This window comes from Naegleria fowleri (assembly GCF_008403515.1).
Source record: "Naegleria fowleri strain ATCC 30894 chromosome Unknown tig60, whole genome shotgun sequence".
Lineage (NCBI taxonomy): Eukaryota > Heterolobosea > Eutetramitea > Acrasida > Naegleriidae > Naegleria > Naegleria fowleri.
Window position 1 is genome coordinate 299,962 of NW_025407992.1, and position 15,829 is coordinate 315,790.

At 36.2% G+C, this 15,829-nt stretch overlaps 8 protein-coding genes across 8 annotated transcripts; 3 read left to right on the forward strand and 5 right to left on the reverse strand.

The window, feature by feature from the left end:
* Nucleotides 1–388: 388 nt before the first annotated feature.
* On the forward strand, nucleotides 389–2,659 carry FDP41_008236 (uncharacterized protein; the record flags this gene model as incomplete). The annotated part of the gene is made up of 6 exons (XM_044712068.1): nucleotides 389–593; nucleotides 768–975; nucleotides 1,096–1,204; nucleotides 1,302–1,431; nucleotides 1,545–1,902; nucleotides 2,161–2,659. 6 exons carry the CDS (start codon nucleotides 389–391, stop codon nucleotides 2,657–2,659), a joined length of 1,509 nt encoding a protein of 502 aa, XP_044558245.1.
* Nucleotides 2,660–2,830: 171 nt separating this feature from the next.
* On the forward strand, nucleotides 2,831–3,567 carry FDP41_008237 (uncharacterized protein; the record flags this gene model as incomplete). Its single annotated transcript, XM_044712069.1, has 2 exons — nucleotides 2,831–3,012; nucleotides 3,294–3,567. 2 exons carry the CDS (start codon nucleotides 2,831–2,833, stop codon nucleotides 3,565–3,567), a joined length of 456 nt encoding a protein of 151 aa, XP_044558246.1.
* Nucleotides 3,568–3,725: 158 nt separating this feature from the next.
* On the reverse strand, nucleotides 3,726–5,036 carry FDP41_008238 (uncharacterized protein; the record flags this gene model as incomplete). The annotated part of the gene is made up of 1 exon (XM_044712070.1): nucleotides 3,726–5,036. One exon carries the CDS (start codon nucleotides 5,034–5,036, stop codon nucleotides 3,726–3,728), a length of 1,311 nt encoding a protein of 436 aa, XP_044558247.1.
* Nucleotides 5,037–5,336: 300 nt separating this feature from the next.
* FDP41_008239 (uncharacterized protein) lies at nucleotides 5,337–7,238 on the reverse strand (the record flags this gene model as incomplete). The annotated part of the gene is made up of 1 exon (XM_044712071.1): nucleotides 5,337–7,238. One exon carries the CDS (start codon nucleotides 7,236–7,238, stop codon nucleotides 5,337–5,339), a length of 1,902 nt encoding a protein of 633 aa, XP_044558248.1.
* Nucleotides 7,239–7,578: 340 nt separating this feature from the next.
* Nucleotides 7,579–9,475, reverse strand: FDP41_008240 (uncharacterized protein; the record flags this gene model as incomplete). The annotated part of the gene is made up of 4 exons (XM_044712073.1): nucleotides 7,579–8,081; nucleotides 8,173–8,807; nucleotides 8,860–9,139; nucleotides 9,259–9,475. The coding sequence occupies 4 exons, from the start codon at nucleotides 9,473–9,475 to the stop codon at nucleotides 7,579–7,581; spliced, it is 1,635 nt and encodes a 544-aa protein (XP_044558249.1).
* Nucleotides 9,476–10,038: 563 nt separating this feature from the next.
* FDP41_008241 (uncharacterized protein) lies at nucleotides 10,039–11,455 on the forward strand (the record flags this gene model as incomplete). The annotated part of the gene is made up of 2 exons (XM_044712074.1): nucleotides 10,039–10,246; nucleotides 10,431–11,455. 2 exons carry the CDS (start codon nucleotides 10,039–10,041, stop codon nucleotides 11,453–11,455), a joined length of 1,233 nt encoding a protein of 410 aa, XP_044558250.1.
* A 136-nt stretch (nucleotides 11,456–11,591) lies between these two features.
* Nucleotides 11,592–14,287, reverse strand: FDP41_008242 (uncharacterized protein; the record flags this gene model as incomplete). The annotated part of the gene is made up of 2 exons (XM_044712075.1): nucleotides 11,592–13,600; nucleotides 14,035–14,287. 2 exons carry the CDS (start codon nucleotides 14,285–14,287, stop codon nucleotides 11,592–11,594), a joined length of 2,262 nt encoding a protein of 753 aa, XP_044558251.1.
* Nucleotides 14,288–14,698: 411 nt separating this feature from the next.
* Nucleotides 14,699–15,616, reverse strand: FDP41_008243 (uncharacterized protein; the record flags this gene model as incomplete). Its single annotated transcript, XM_044712076.1, has 4 exons — nucleotides 14,699–14,871; nucleotides 14,950–15,154; nucleotides 15,233–15,274; nucleotides 15,335–15,616. 4 exons carry the CDS (start codon nucleotides 15,614–15,616, stop codon nucleotides 14,699–14,701), a joined length of 702 nt encoding a protein of 233 aa, XP_044558252.1.
* Nucleotides 15,617–15,829: the final 213 nt, after the last annotated feature.

The window sequence follows — 15,829 nt, forward strand, 5'->3', positions numbered from 1 at the left end:
GATTTGTGTAACTTGTCAAATTTTAAGTTGGACATCTGAGGTAATGAAGCCTTACTCCTTGTTCAAAAACTTTTGGATTCAAACCCTTGTTCGAGTTGAGTCCTTTCAACCACTGAACACATAATTTTTGGCTTGTGATTTTTAGTGGGAACTATTCAAATTTAGTCGTGACTTGTTCTGAGATATTTCTCATTCTATCCAACTTACAACAACATCAGTGAACCTAAAACAATGGTCATCATCCTTGCGGATCCGCGACTGTCTCAGTAAAAAATCTTTCTCTCATCGATCCGATTCACGAACACTCACCTGTGTGCATGGATCACACCATCATCAATAAATCATCAAAAATCATCATCAATAACAAGAACAAGAACAACGAGAAAAGATGAACGAAACAAGTCCCTTTCTCACTTCCGATCATGATCCGACCTCCATGAGGACTTCTAACAACAACAACTATATGACAACGACTCTGAGTGAGCATCAGGTTGGTGCTTCTGATGAGACAAAACAACCACTCTTGATGATCATCAAGACTCCGAAGGTGTATACAAGACGATGGTTTATTCTTCTCATTCAATCCATGCAATGTAAGTCTTACCTTTGATCACAAACATCGATCACATTTTTATTTGTAAATACAATTTAACAAATATGTATATATTTGGATTAATTTTCAAACCGAATCATTCTGACGTAATTGTAACTTGTCATTCATTATCATTGAATCAATGGATAACCAAACACCCACGGAGGACGTTTAGCTTTATTATCTGCTTTTTATCAAACCATGTTCACTTCCATTACAACAAGTGTTTTGCGATATTACCGAATGAAGCCAACGGATGGTTGGAAAGTTTCATTAACTGCTTCTGTTTATTTATTTTTGAGTTTTCCAGTGGGTTTACTTGCAGCTTACACGATGAAGAAGAAAGGTTTAAGATTTTCATTATTTGTTGGATCCATTCTGGCGTATGTAGATCTACAGTGTCGTGTGTGCGTGTGTGTGTGACGATTTATTGATTTATATTGTGAATGATTAACAATTTCAAACATGTGTGACAATCCGTTTTATGTATTTTTTTCTAAAAGATTTATTTCCGCTTGGATTCGTTTTGCAGGATTTAAATCAGGAGAGGAATTATTCTTTTGGATTGCATTTGCTGGATATGTGGTGGGAGCAATGTCTTCTCCGTTTGTTGTAAGTGCACTGCAACATTTTGAAAAACGTTCAATTTATTGAGCTATATGAAAATGATTCCAAAATTTTAAATTCACACTTTATGATTCTAAATAAGGTAAACACTGGTACTCTTCTATCAAAGACTTGGTTTCCTCCAAAACAACGTACTATTGCAACCACTATTACGTCATTCTTAAATATTGTTGGTACAGGAGTTGCATTTGGTGCCGCAGCCGGTTTAGCAGGTAAGTTCGAGCAATTATTTTAATCCTTGTTTGTGACACGCAGCTCTCATTTATTCAATGTTTTTTTATCAACAATTAATTTCTTATTGTTGACCGACCATTCATGTAATCAGGAGATGCAACTTACAATAACGATCTTGGAATGATCGAGTTATTGGCACTTCAAGCCATTCTTGCGAGTGTTTTTTTAATCATTGTGGTCATATTCTTCCAAGACAAGCCACCCTCTCCGCCATATATGGTCAATGAAGAAAGTCCAGAAGAAGAATTATCATTTCTTCATGAAGCAAAGAAAATGTTTACAACCATTCCTTTCATATTTATTTGGTTGGCATTTGGATTTGGTGTTGGTTCTGTGAACTGTTTTCTGACCGAATTGAATTCAATAGCAACACCACAAGGGTACAGCGTTAATGAAGTTGCATTTATGGGAATTTCATTTGTGGCTACCGGTTTACTTGGAGCTGCCTTGTAAGTCTTTTGAAAATTTCCATTATAATAATTAATTAATTTATTTATATATTATTATACTATTATGAATAATATTTAAATATTTAATGAATACTTATTCATTGAATATGGTAAATGATTTCGAATGAAACATGATATTCTGATCCTCTCAAAATGATTTTAAATATTTCCATTTGCAATTAATTATTTCGAATTTTAATTATTATTCAAAATTCCAATGACCTATTTATATTAATGAAATTTCGATTGAAATTACAGATTTGGAGTTGCTGCAGACATTACCAAACGATACAAATTAATTTTACTCATTGCAGGAATTCCTGCAGCAAGCTGTTATGTTTGGTTCTCGGTGAATAACATTGCAGTACGTACAGACACTCATTTCATTTTGGCAATGGTTTCCATTTGCCTTATTGGATTCTTTGGAATTCCTCTCGTGCCAATCATGCTCGAAATGGCCTGTGAATTGACGTATCCAGTTCCTGAATCCTTCAGCTCCTCTCTCATGTTTGGATTTGGAAATTTGATGAGTGTTATATTTATATTTATTTCAGAAGCTCTCAAACAAACACAAATTGATCCAAGAAGTGGAAGAGAAGTTGTCCTCTCCATGCAAAATTCCATGTGGTTCTGTATGTCCATGTTATTAACCTCGGTGGCTTTGGCATGTTGTGTGAAACCAGCTTACAAACGAATGGAACATGAAAAGAATCTTCATGAACAAAGTTTGAATCATTTGAAATCCATTAATAACTGATGAAAAGTTATTTCAGGACCTACATGGAGTGCACTCTTGTTCATGAGTCATTTGGAAGTCTTCTTGTGTTGCATTTGGAATTCAATGTTTCTGAAAACAAATAAAGAGTTGAAAAAATGTTTCGTCTGAAACAATGAACACAAAAAAATCTATTTTTAAAGAGAAAAAAAAATGTCCCAAGCCGCTAATCGCCCTTTGAAGGAATTCAATAAATTAAAGACAAAGCCATTGGAAGGCTGCAGCTTTGATTTGGTCAATGATAATATGAGACATTGGAAGATTGTTATTGCTGGTCCAACAAATACACCTTATGAAGGAGGAAAATTTGAATTTGATGCTCAACTACCTGAGAAGTAAGTGTGGTGTTGGTAGTTGTGTGATGATCACGACAAACATTGTTTTTAATCAATCATTCACTCTCTATATCTATTTTTGATGATTTGTTTCAATTCATCATTCTCGATTGCTGGATCCGAATAATGTTATATATTGACATGGTTCTTTGATGATCAAAATTGAAATACTACTCTCTTTATTGCCATACAACAATCTTATTTGCCATTCCAAATGATTTGAATTACTATTTAATATTACTATTTAATATTTCGTCATTTAATTCTACAAAATTATATAGCTATCCATTCAATCCTCCAAAGTTCATCTGTAAGACCAAAACCTACCATCCAAACTTTGATAACAATGACGGAAGCATTTGTCTCGGTATTTTGAAAAACGATGAATGGAAACCAACTTGTAGCATAGAAGCAGTCGTATTGGCCATCCAAGAATTAATGAGAAATCCAAACACAGCCTCGCCTCTTGATGCCGATGCTGCTGAAGTTTATGTCAATGACAAGACCAAGTTTGACAAGACAGCTCGTGAATTTACTAAGAAATATGCCAAGTAAAAAAACATCACGTTTAAACGTAATTGACGGAATGTGTTTGTTTATTGAAATTTTTAGTTGTTTTGAAAGCATTATTTCGTTGTTTTATTATCTTCTCTAATCATGTTAAGTGGAACTTTTTAGTTCAATTCATTACGCAAAACACCACAAAATTTTGTCTACACAGAAATGAACTTGCAGAACGAATCATGTTGCAAATGCAATAGATCCTTCCTCACTAAGGTGGCAATCTTATCAGGATCTTGTGTCAATCGTTCAGGCGAGAAGGTTTTGTTTGTAATTTGTTCCACAACTTCAGGTTTGTTGGTTAATTGAGAGGCAGCTTGTTTCACAATCTCTCTCGCTTGTGGCGAGGTTGGATCCAATTTCAGATTACTCAAAAACTTGGACAATTCGATGTTCTGATCTGGATGATTCACACTAAAGTGATAGACATAAGGGTAATGAATATACCACAAATCTCCACGCCACAACTTCTTTTCAGAGTCTTTGCTCACAGGATGAGAGCTGACAACCAAAACCATATCCATTCCACTCTTTGTTGCAATACGTTTGTAAGGAAGATCCTCTGGTATTGGATCCAGAGGAGGTGGAAGATTTCTTGAAGAAGAGGCTTCAGGATATTTTTGATTAGGAATGTGAATATACTCAGTTCTTTGAATGGTGACTCCATCCGTTCGCTCCAATAACGCTTCCACATACTTGTAGGCACATGCTTTCAAAACTTCTTCAGTAGGCGTCATGGTGGACTGTAAATTCATTCTCAGAACTGTGTTAATTCTGTTCCATTCAAGAACGAGATCATTTCCTGTAATATCAGTCAATCGAAATTTACCAGAATCTCTGAATGCAGATGATTCATTGGCGAGCAATCCTGGTTGAACAAAATTATCAGGAATAATCAAGTGAATATGTCCTTCTTCTGAAATGTAAACGAGCTTCTTTGTACTTGGGCTCACTTCATTGGCATCAGCAACACTCGCATTATTATCCACCGACAATTCCAAAATTACTCCATTCTTTGTACTAAAATAATTTCTATAAGGATGTCCATAGATTAATTTTCTGATATAGTCCCCAGTTGAAAATTCTGGACTGCTTCTATAATTTAATTCGATCCATCCTGCCGTGCTCAATAATCCTATTGCTGTCCATAGGGCATACTTTTTAAATTTTGATCCCGACGATGATTGTCCTGCTGAAAAACTCTTCTTTTGCTCCTCTTGTTGGTCCGATGATGAAGACTTCGATTTGTGTTGCTGACTTTGTGCTCGATTAATGTCGGAAAGAATAGATTTTTGCCTGTACGCATTACATAAAGATCCGAGTTTAATGAGAGAATCCACTTGTACTATGGATGATGGAAAATGATGACTGGAAGCAGCAGGATGATGACTCTTGTTTGTTGAAAGAGACAGCCAAGCAGCCTTCCTAAACACAGCAGAGGAAGAATGAACAAATTTCTTCATTTTTTTCAAAGTCGAAAAGCTGCCCGCATATGGCCGAGTGGTTTTTCTGGAACTGTGGCAGCCAACTGGTCCAGCGTTCGAATCCCAGGGGTTACTGCTGTTATCGTGAGCAGTTTAAACACCTTTACTTCCGGGGTGCCTGCTAGGAAGTCACTACGTATCTTACGTTCGGCTTGTAAATAATGTACATAAAACCATCGAACAACGTTTATCATCGAATAAACCCATCCCTGAATTTTTTTCAAAGTCGAAAAAGGAAATTATTGGAAACGTTTGCAGTACTGCAAAACATCATCTCAATTACTTTTTGACCTTTTTCTTTGGGTTTAGATTCAGCTTTGCCTTATAATTGGATGCATGTCTTGAGAGCCATTCAACTGCTTGCTCTCTCTCAAACTTTTCTGGATACTTTTTGAATCGTTCGTTGGTTAGATCTTCGATGACTTCTGCTACAATGGGTCCTGGTGTGGTTTCCAAAGCTTGAGCAATTTCATCACCTCGTAGTGGTGAAGCATCTTGACTAATTTCCACTAATTTTCGATGCTTTTCGTTTAAAGCTTTGAGGAATTTGACAGCACGGAAGCAACGCTTCTCAGTGAATTCTGTTCCTTGTGTATCAATGACATTGCATAGCATTAGGGATTTGTCGTAAAGCTCTTTCACAATATTTCTCAACCATTTACCAACAAATTCTCGATCTTGCAAAATGATGTCTCCAAAGAAGTCCTCATCAAGAGTTTCTTTCTTGTCTTCACAAACTAATACCTTGCTCTTAATTTTTTGAGCTCCATAAATAATTGTGGAAACATTAGCAGCCAATTTGAGAGGTAATCGGAATGACGATACAATTAGATTGTAACAAATTTCCTCAACGATTTCCTTTTCCATGCTTGCATCAGTGAGAGACGAGAGGAAAGCAGCTAGCAGTAGCTCAGTACGCTCCTCAAGATTCAACTTGTATCGTTTTGACAGCTTGATCATGATACGCATCCTATAAAGAGAGTTTTCCCAGTGCATGTTATCTTTCCATTCAATCGGTATAGGACGTAAGTACTCTCTTGGAAACGCCTCTTTCTTTTTCTTTGGGGCAGTTGAGTATGTGAAAATAATATGCTTAATTTTCATTTCCCCAATTAAAGCAAAGGCGCCGACAGGATCATGACCCTTTAGCATTTTCAAAATTTCAGTTCCTACACGCTCTCTGCTTACTTTTTCAGCAAGTGCAACATCAACATCATGATTGTGGGCAGCGTCCATAATTTCATCAGCAATTAAAAAGTCAAAGAAACAAGCAAATCGAATCGCTCTCAAAATACGTAAAGGATCGTCTAAAAATGTTTGAACGGGAGGAAGTGGCGTTCGTATAATTCTTCTTTTCAAGTCATGAATTCCCTTTCCAGTGAAATCTTCTACAATCTTTTCGTTAATATTGTAAAAGAGAGCATTGATGGTCAAGTCTCTACGAAATGCATCCTGCTGTGGAGTTCCAAGCGAAATATTTGAAGGTATTCTTGACTCGTCAGCATATTCCTCACTACGGAGGTTCACAAGATCGATAGATTGACCAAAAATGTGAGTTGTAGCAGTCTCCAAATGTTTGCTTTGTTCGGGATTTGCAGAAATGATACCAATTGATTTTGTTGGAAGTCCTTTCAATTTTTCGTATTGTTCTACATATTTTGCAAATTCTGCTCCCATCATATTATCTAGTGCAATATCAATATCGTCGCCGTCCAATCCCAACAGCTTATTTCTCACCCATCCTCCAGCCACTCTCAATGTTGTTCCTAATTTATAGTGCTCGTTAACTTGAAGTAAGAAGTCAAATATCTTTTGCTCTTGTTCTGTTATATGAATTGGTGGTTGATTTTCTTTCGTTAATGGCCCAGATGGTAATTTATCCAAATATTCCTTATATTTGTCATGGGTAGCTTTATGGAATCGGTGTTCTTTCAAATAAATATGTTTTTCCTGTTGGTATAAATGATCTTCATGATCATCATGTACATGATAAACTGGATTATGAATACTCTCAAGCTTCCAAAAATTGTGAGATGAATGAGGAACTGGTGAAAGAGGAGTTTGATGAGTAAGAGAATCGTCGTGTTGATGATGTTGAGAGGAGGAAGAGGATGTTGATACTTGGATGGATTCATCTTCCGAAGATGATGCCGATTGTTCCAAAGACGATGAGGAAGACATTTTTTTAGAGTCTGAATTATTATTCAGAGCGTGAAACCATTTAAAATTAGACTCGATTGAAAAATCGTGATGATGAGGGTTATGATGCAAGAAGGGAATTGAAGCAAACGAATGAAATCCAGATCTACTTCTTTTGTTGAAAAGTAATATTGAATTATGGAAATAATAATAATAATTTTTACAATTTCGGAGTGGAAGAAGGTTGTGTTGTTTCATGCTCCTCATTCCAAAAATCATATTTTTTTGGGAATGGCATAATAGGAAATCTGTCTCGCATGGTTTGATTGGTAAGAGTTCATCTGTGCATCATCTTGTTGTTGTCATTGAACTGATAACACAATCAAGCGCTTTGAAATGGGCTGTTCTTGAGAAGATGTTGAGGGTTGTTCAATAATTCATCACAGCTCAGTCTGATTTGCTTCATGGTGTCCCTATCTCTAATTGTGACAGTATTATCCTTTAAGGTTTGGTGGTCAACAGTGATACAATAAGGCGTTCCAATTTCGTCATGTCTTCTATATAAAACTCCAATACTTGGAGAAACGTCATAATCAGTGGCTACAACTGTTGAGAGCTTGTTGTAAATTTCTTCAGCTTTTTGCATCAACTCAACTGGTTTCTTTTGAAGTGGAAAAACTGCAAACTTGTAAGGAGCAAGATCTGGATGGATCTTCAAGACTACTCTCTTCTCTTCCTCGCCTGGAACTTCCTCTACATTGTAAGCATCATAGAGAAGGGCAAACAATACACGATCCACACCAGCAGATGGCTCAACTACGTGTGGAACATATCTTTCGTTGGTTTGAGGATCCACATATTCAAAGGTGTGTCTATCTTTCTTTTCTGTTGTAGATGGAATTGATATAAACGAAGAAAACCAATTTGTCCAATACACAATGGTAACCTCTTTTGTGGCTCAATATTAAAAACTTACTAGATGGTTGAGCATGAGCCTGTAGATCATAATCAGTTCTGTTTGCAATTCCCCAAATTTCGGACCAACCAAATGGGAATAAATATTCAATGTCGGATGTTTCTTTGGAGTAGTGAGCCAAGTCTTTGGTCTTTGTATAAATTCTCACATTTTCCTTCCTCAATCCAATTTTCAACAGCCATTCATAACAAAAGTTCACCCAATATTTGAAATAATCTGAGGAAGTCGATGGATGACAGAAATATTCAAGTTCCATCTGTTCAAATTCACGAGTTCTGAAAATAAAATCTCTTGGGGAAATTTCATTTCTGAAAGCTTTTCCAATTTGTCCAATACCTAATGGTAATCTCTTTCTTGATGTGGTAATGACATTATTAAAATTAATAAAAATCCCCTGTGCTGTTTCTGGTCTCAAATAAGCTGTATTTTCTTCTTTTTCAACTGGTCCATACATTGTCTTGAAAAGCATATCGAAATTTCGAATTTTATCCCAAGAATTGCTCTTCTTGTCACAAGGGCAATCCACTTGTGAAGAGTTGTTGTTCATCCATGCAATTTTTTCTTGTGCTGTTTCCATTTTGCTAATAACTTCCATGGAGGCTGGATTTTGCTGTCTTTTAAGTAAGTTCTCAACTCTAATTTTTGTGTAAATATTTGTGTTCAAAACATAAGTTTCTCGTCACTTACTCAAATCTTGAGTGGCATGTTAAGCATGTCACTAATGGATCTGTAAAGTTTCCAATATGGCCAGATTTTTCCCATACTTTGGGATGAAGAATAATTGGTGTATCAATTCCAACACAGTCTCTGCGAAGTTCTACAAAGTCTTTCCACCACAAGTCTTTGAGGTTCTTTTTAAGCTGCGAGCCAATAGGACCATAATCAAAAGATCCAGACAATCCACCATAAAGTGATGATCCTTGATAGGCAAATCCTCTTCTTTTACAGAAAGCAACAAAATCATTTACTAGTTAGTGAAGGTCCAACACGAACAAAATCACCATGTTTTTCATATTAATTTTGAAGCAAGTTCCGAAGCACAGATATTAATCATCATCATCACCATTACTTCTCACAACAACTTACAACTTGGATGATACTCATTTGAAGCACTAATCGTCTCTTCTGGTGCCTCGGAACTCACCGTTTCATTTTGTTTTCTCAAATGTTGCAATTGTTGAGAAAAGTTTCTTCGTGATTCCATCATCCCTCTGGATGATGCTTCCACCAACAAGGAACTCTTTGCAATGACGTGATGATGAAGAGAGGCTTTACTCAACAGTACTTGTCTTGTTTTCATCATTTTTTTCTTATTATTTATTATTTCCATATCGAGAGAGGTATAATTCTTCTCGTTGCCAAAATACTTTCAAAAAGGACCACCACTCTTGAAAAATCTGTGAACATCACCATTTATGTTCATTTAATATTAACTGTTATCGTGTTCTCAAAATTAGAGAGTGAGAAAATTTGTTTATTCATGCAAATTCGTCATCCACATTCATGTCCTCAAAGTCCAAACAAACAAAATAATACAACAACAGAAAAAAAATAGAAATAAACGACACACACGACCAATCTCTCACTCACGTGGATATCTCTCTGTCCGAATCCATTTCTGTGTCTCTGTGAGGAGGACTTGACCGTTGAGTTAAATTTTCAGAACCACCAATCGATTCCGATATTTTGTATTTTCAACAAGCCATCATCATCCAACTGAACGGTCGTTATTAGTGGAAGAGAGGCTATCAACAAACAACCCTATACGAACTACTGAGATAGGATCCACCCCTCCATAATTATAATCATCATCATCAAGCGTTGAAAATGAAATCGAGAGCTTCCTTATATTTATTATTTATAATAATGGCAACAATCCTATCGTTGTTATCTTCGGGAACACAAGCGAAAGGATTTGATGTTATTGGACATAGAGGAGCTCCAAACCTAAGACCCGAACATTCCTATGAATCGTATTTATTAGCTCAGCAGAATGGAGCTGATTATATTGAATTTGATGTGATGCCATCAAAAGATGGTATTCTGATGTGTACACATAGCTTTGAATTGGACGGTATGTTGGGTGTTAAACGTAATGAAATTTCATGTGGATTGATTTTGGAATTTTGTTGATTTCTTTGGTAAATGGGTGACACTACATGCTTTTTAAAATGGAAATATTTATGTGGATTTCGTCATATTTTTAAATGACATTATTCTTTGCAATTGTCAACACTGTGAATGACAAAATGGAACAGAAGTAACAAATGTTGCGTCGGTAGCAAAATTTGCAGATAGAAAAAAGACAAAAACTGTGGAATTCAAAACTTACACCGGTTGGTTTATTGAGGATTTTACCGCTGCTGAATTACAAGAATTAAGATTGAAAGAAAGATATCCCAACCCTAGAGGAACAAAGTTTGATACTCTCTTTGTGATGCCTACACTTGAAGAAGCTATTCGTTTTGTGAATGCAATCACTCCTTCTTCAATTACATTGTCAAATCAAAAAATCAAATTATACATTGAAACAAAGCATCCAAAATACTTTGCTAATGTTCTGAATGTTGAAGTGAATCAATTATTAGTGAATGAGCTTTCAAAGTTTGAATATTTGGAATGGACCATGTTCCAAAGCTTTGAATCCACAAGTTTAATAGCAATTAGAAAAATACTGCAAGATCGTAGTATTACTCCACTCGGATATGTCATGCTGGTTGATGTTAATAGAACACAATTTGACACAAATCAACCATACTCTGAGTATTTAACAGAGGAAGGAATTCGAAAGATTGCCAACTTTGGAGGTACTGGAATAGGCCCACACTACTCACTTGTTACGAAAGAATGGGTTGAAAAAGTGCATGCCAATAACCTGATTACTCATCCCTACACGTTCAGATCCGAGCCATACTTTATGCAAAAGACCCCATATTCTAGTTTTAAGGACATGGTTACGACATTTATCGAAATTGGTGTTGACGGTATTTTCACAGAAGACCTTATCCAAACACGAGAAATTCTTTCCGAGTATCAAAACAATGGAATTAGAAACGTCATTATGGCATTGACTATCATTGCTATTGCGATAATAGCAATTGTGACTATTGCGTCAGTTGTGACAGCTTGCGTTTTCAAGAGAAGAAAGCAGTTTGCTTCTTCGACTTTGCCTGAAACAGTCTCGTCTCAGCAACATCTCACAAAGAGCAGCAATGGCAAAGTCTATGGCATTGATGAATCTGCAGAATCCGATCAAGCTCGTTTAATACCAAACAAACAATAAGGAGCTTTGAAATGTTTGGCTTTTGTCATCATAAACGAAGAATTTTGACAAAAGTGAAATAAATTAATGAAGTGTTATTTAGAAATAATTGAATATACAGTTGTCATAATACACATTTCCACAACACCGTGTAAAACTAGAAAAAGTCATTTGGGTCGTCCCATTTGGTGTTGTTCAAATTGGGATACAAATTGGAGGCTTTCTTATTTTTCTGTTCATTGTCAAACTGCGCAAATGGATCTTGTTCGTTAAAAGGCACATCTACAAAACCACCCTCATCTTGCAAGAGTCCGCCACTAAAACTAGCGCTGGTACCATGCATTTGTGGAGTTGATGATGGTGTTGTCGTTGTCGTTGCTATTCCTGGCTTTGGATTTGGTTTAGGCGGCTGTGGTGGTAAACGTTGAGGTCTCGATGGTAATGGCATTGATTTAGAACCTGGTGAAGAGGCAGAACTACTGCTACTAGTACTGCTTTGAGGTTGCGAGCCAATGGGAAGTGAAGTCACATTGGAAGGCGTTCTTGATGGAGGTGGAAGGAACCCCTTCTTTTTAGATTCCTCCTCAAATGCATTAAATGGTTCATTAATGGTAGGATCATAGAAGGTCTCTTCACTCTGAGCAGAGATACTTTGTAATTTCTGAATTCTCTGTTGTCGATACTGTTCAATTTGATCTTTCACATGAATTCCAATATAATCCTCATAGAGACTAATCAACAATTCACATGTCTTATTAATGGCTTGACTGTCTTTGGCCATTCTCATTGGATTGTTATCGGCTGATTTCAAAATATTCACACCAAAGACAATGGACAAATTCGAAACGGTCATCCTATTCACATCAGAGTGATCGGCAACTTTTTTCAAAAATCTCATCAATTTGTCCAATAAGGACACATGTTCAATTGGTAACTGTTTCACTAAATTGAGCATTCCATAACCAATTTCACTCTCATCTTTCAATTGCAATAATTTCAAGAAGGAATCATATCTTTCATAGGTGAGTAAAGGTTCAGGCATTTCTCTCAAATACATTTTCAAAAGACTCGAAACGACATGAATGTCTTTAAATTCTTTGGTTGCAATCATGGTACCCAAATCCAAATGTTTCTTTCCATGGTCATACATTTTTTTCACATAACTCACTCCGACGACTTCTCCGGCCAATCTGAAAATTCCTTCGACGTCTAAACCTTTCAATTCCAAAAATTCGAATAAATCAACACACATATTTGGAACAACGTCACGATTCAATTCTCGTTCTCTCTTCATGACTGTTGTGAGAGGAACACCAAATACTTGTTTGTCTTCTTTTGGTTTTTTAGGTTTTGATTGTTGAACTTGTTGTTGAACTTGTTGATTCTGAATTTCCTTATAATTAATAATATCATTCACATCATAGGAACGCATGGCTGATCTGGATTTACCTGTAATGAGATGACTCTCTAATTCATCCAATACTTGTGAACCTTGAATGAAATAAGTTCTATAGACTGAAATGAATTGTCGAATGGCATTCAAATATTCATAATCTCGAAGTTCTTCTTGATATTGCAATTCTTTCATAATATTCTCATGGACTTGATTTGCTAATTTTTGTTTCTCTTCAGCATCCTTTTCAGCATTCTTAATTTTCACCAAATCATTGGATTTCTGTTTGAGAGTGTTGTATCGTGTGACATCCACATTGTGTTCCACCACAGCCTCTCTATAGTATTCTTTGAGATTCTTACAAGCATCTCCTTCTTCCATGGCTTCGTGAACCTTACTCAACAAGATACTCGAAACATCATTGTTCATATTACTTCTCAATTCTGAAAGTTGTTCCAAACAACAACCCAATTGATCAAACATGTTAAACATTTTGTTCACCTCCAAATTGGTATACAAGGTACGAGGTGGAGCAAACGATTCACCCGAGACATAGTCCAATTTCAAAGAGGCTGCATATTCCTTGAATTGAATTCCGAGACTCAACTCATCTTCCGAATGATTCTGAGAGGATTTGGTGAACTTTCTCAGTAATTTATCCATTTCCTTGTAGTGGGTTTGGGTGTCTTTGAAGGCATGATTGGCACGAATAAAGTCATCTGGAAATTCAATTTCTTCTGCCTTTCCAATGGTTTTCATGATTTTGTGTTTTCCTGTTGTTGGTTGGTTGGTTGGTTGGTTTGTATATTATTTGTTGTTGTTGTGAGAAGAACAAGAATTCATACATCGGAAGAAGAAACAAGTTGTAGTCAGAGGAGGAGCGAGAGGTCAGTATATTATAATATGAATATAAAGATATGAATAATTCAATGAGGATATAAGGAAGATGATGATGGTGATGAGAGGATCAGAGAGAATGATCATTGTCATAGATGATACATCATAACCGATTGTGTGGTTTGATCCACACGATACCATATGAATTCATGAATTATAATAATCGCGATGAATCACAGTGTTTTTAAACGAACAACACGATCATGATCGTCGTGGTGATGATGAAATTGAAACAAAATACATTTGATGATGATAATTCGTAGATATAGGTACATATATGAAGAAACAATACATGTAACAAAAAACATACCCACAGTCGTTGCTCTCTTCCAAAAGGTGCCCATCACAGAGGCCGGTTGCTTTTGTGCATTGGCGGCCGATGATAAAGAGGCCGAATCCGAATTCGAGTTGTTGTTGTTGTTATTACTAGAGGATGTAGAAGTGAATGGCGATTGGCGAGGTGAGGAAGGAGAATCATCACTGAGATCATCGCCATTACTATAGCCGCCTGTGTTGTTGTTGTTAGTGTTGTTGTTGGACTTTTTACCAAATATTCCTCTCATGTTGTGCTGGAAGATGATGATTTACAAAAAGGAGATGGATCTTGTGTAATGATGATGATGATGATTGAAAACTCTCGTCTTTTCTGTTTTATACAATGACGATGAACAACGAGAGTGAGTAGTAGTTGTGGATGATGATGAGGTCGCAACTGAAAAGGGCAACAACAACTTTTGAGTATCGAGAAATTTTTCTTTGATGATGTTTCTGCTTGTGTGAGTGACAGGAAAAGGTTGCCGTTGAGTGTTGATCAACACTCACTGATTGATGACGGACATGTGAAGAAATACTGAGTCAAAGAGCAGATGTATTTCAAAATCAGGCATTATCAATTATGTGAACGCAATGAAAGGATAAATTCTCTCCTCTCTCTATGGTGGAGATGATTTATTTTGTGAGATATTGTTTAATGATTAATATTGTTGGTTAATGATTTGTTTTTCAGTGTATGGATATTGGAATGCAGGTCTATCTTTTCTTCGATACAAGACCTTTATGGTTTTGTTCTTGACATTTTCACACAAAACTGCAACTACGTTTTGCTTTTTCCATTCTCTAACAAAATTTGGATCCCATAGTTCTGAACCTGTTTGTTGTGAGGTCATTTAGACACGCGGTGTTGCATTCAGTTTTCTTGTGATGATCATTCAAAATTTTCACTTACCAATTCCCAAATCTTTACAACATCTCATCAAAGCGTTTGATTTACATCCTTCAAGAGCAGTTCCAAGTGTTTTGAAGCTTTGCTCACTTGGATCAAATGTTTGCTCTCCGTAGACTTGAGACACAAATTGTCCATTGCAAATTAAGGCATACTCTTGAACAATACACTTATCCATGATATTATAAGATCCTATTGGAATGAGTGACTATTGGTCACATGATTATATGATGATGATCATCCACTTGCTAAGGCATCTCATTTAGAATAATTTATAATCACTTACCCATCCTCCTGGCATGAATGCCTTGTTTAAAATTCTTCTATACTATAATCATGCCTCTATGATTAAACAATAACAGTTGAAAATGAATGACCAACCTCCTACCTTAATTTCAGGTAAAAATAGGCTTCCTTCTGGCAACACTTCAATGTCCTTGTTATCGAGTGGAGCCATTAGAACATCAGCAATTTCCTTCTTGAATGGTTTATCTGAAATCAATGCCAAAACATCAATTTCAGATTTCTTGGCTTCTAAATTCATCATTCCGATAGAGAATGATTTGATCGTTGGAAGATTTCCCATTCCGAAGAGGCCTCTTGATGAAATCAATGCTCGTGAAGAATTCTTTGCGAGAAAAGTCGACAAGGAATTTACACGTCGTTGCATTTTTTTGATTGGGCGAGCCACAAATTTAATACAATTTAAACAAGAAGGCAGATTGACGACACTTTGGTGTCAAGTAGAATCCTTTTTTGATTAGACGAAAAAAGAAATATATGTATTTTCTCTCAATGTATTGATCATGTTTCCTCTCAATGAGACACAGATCTTGATGACGCTGTCATTATATAACTGAGTATTGTGAGTGATAGACCTGCT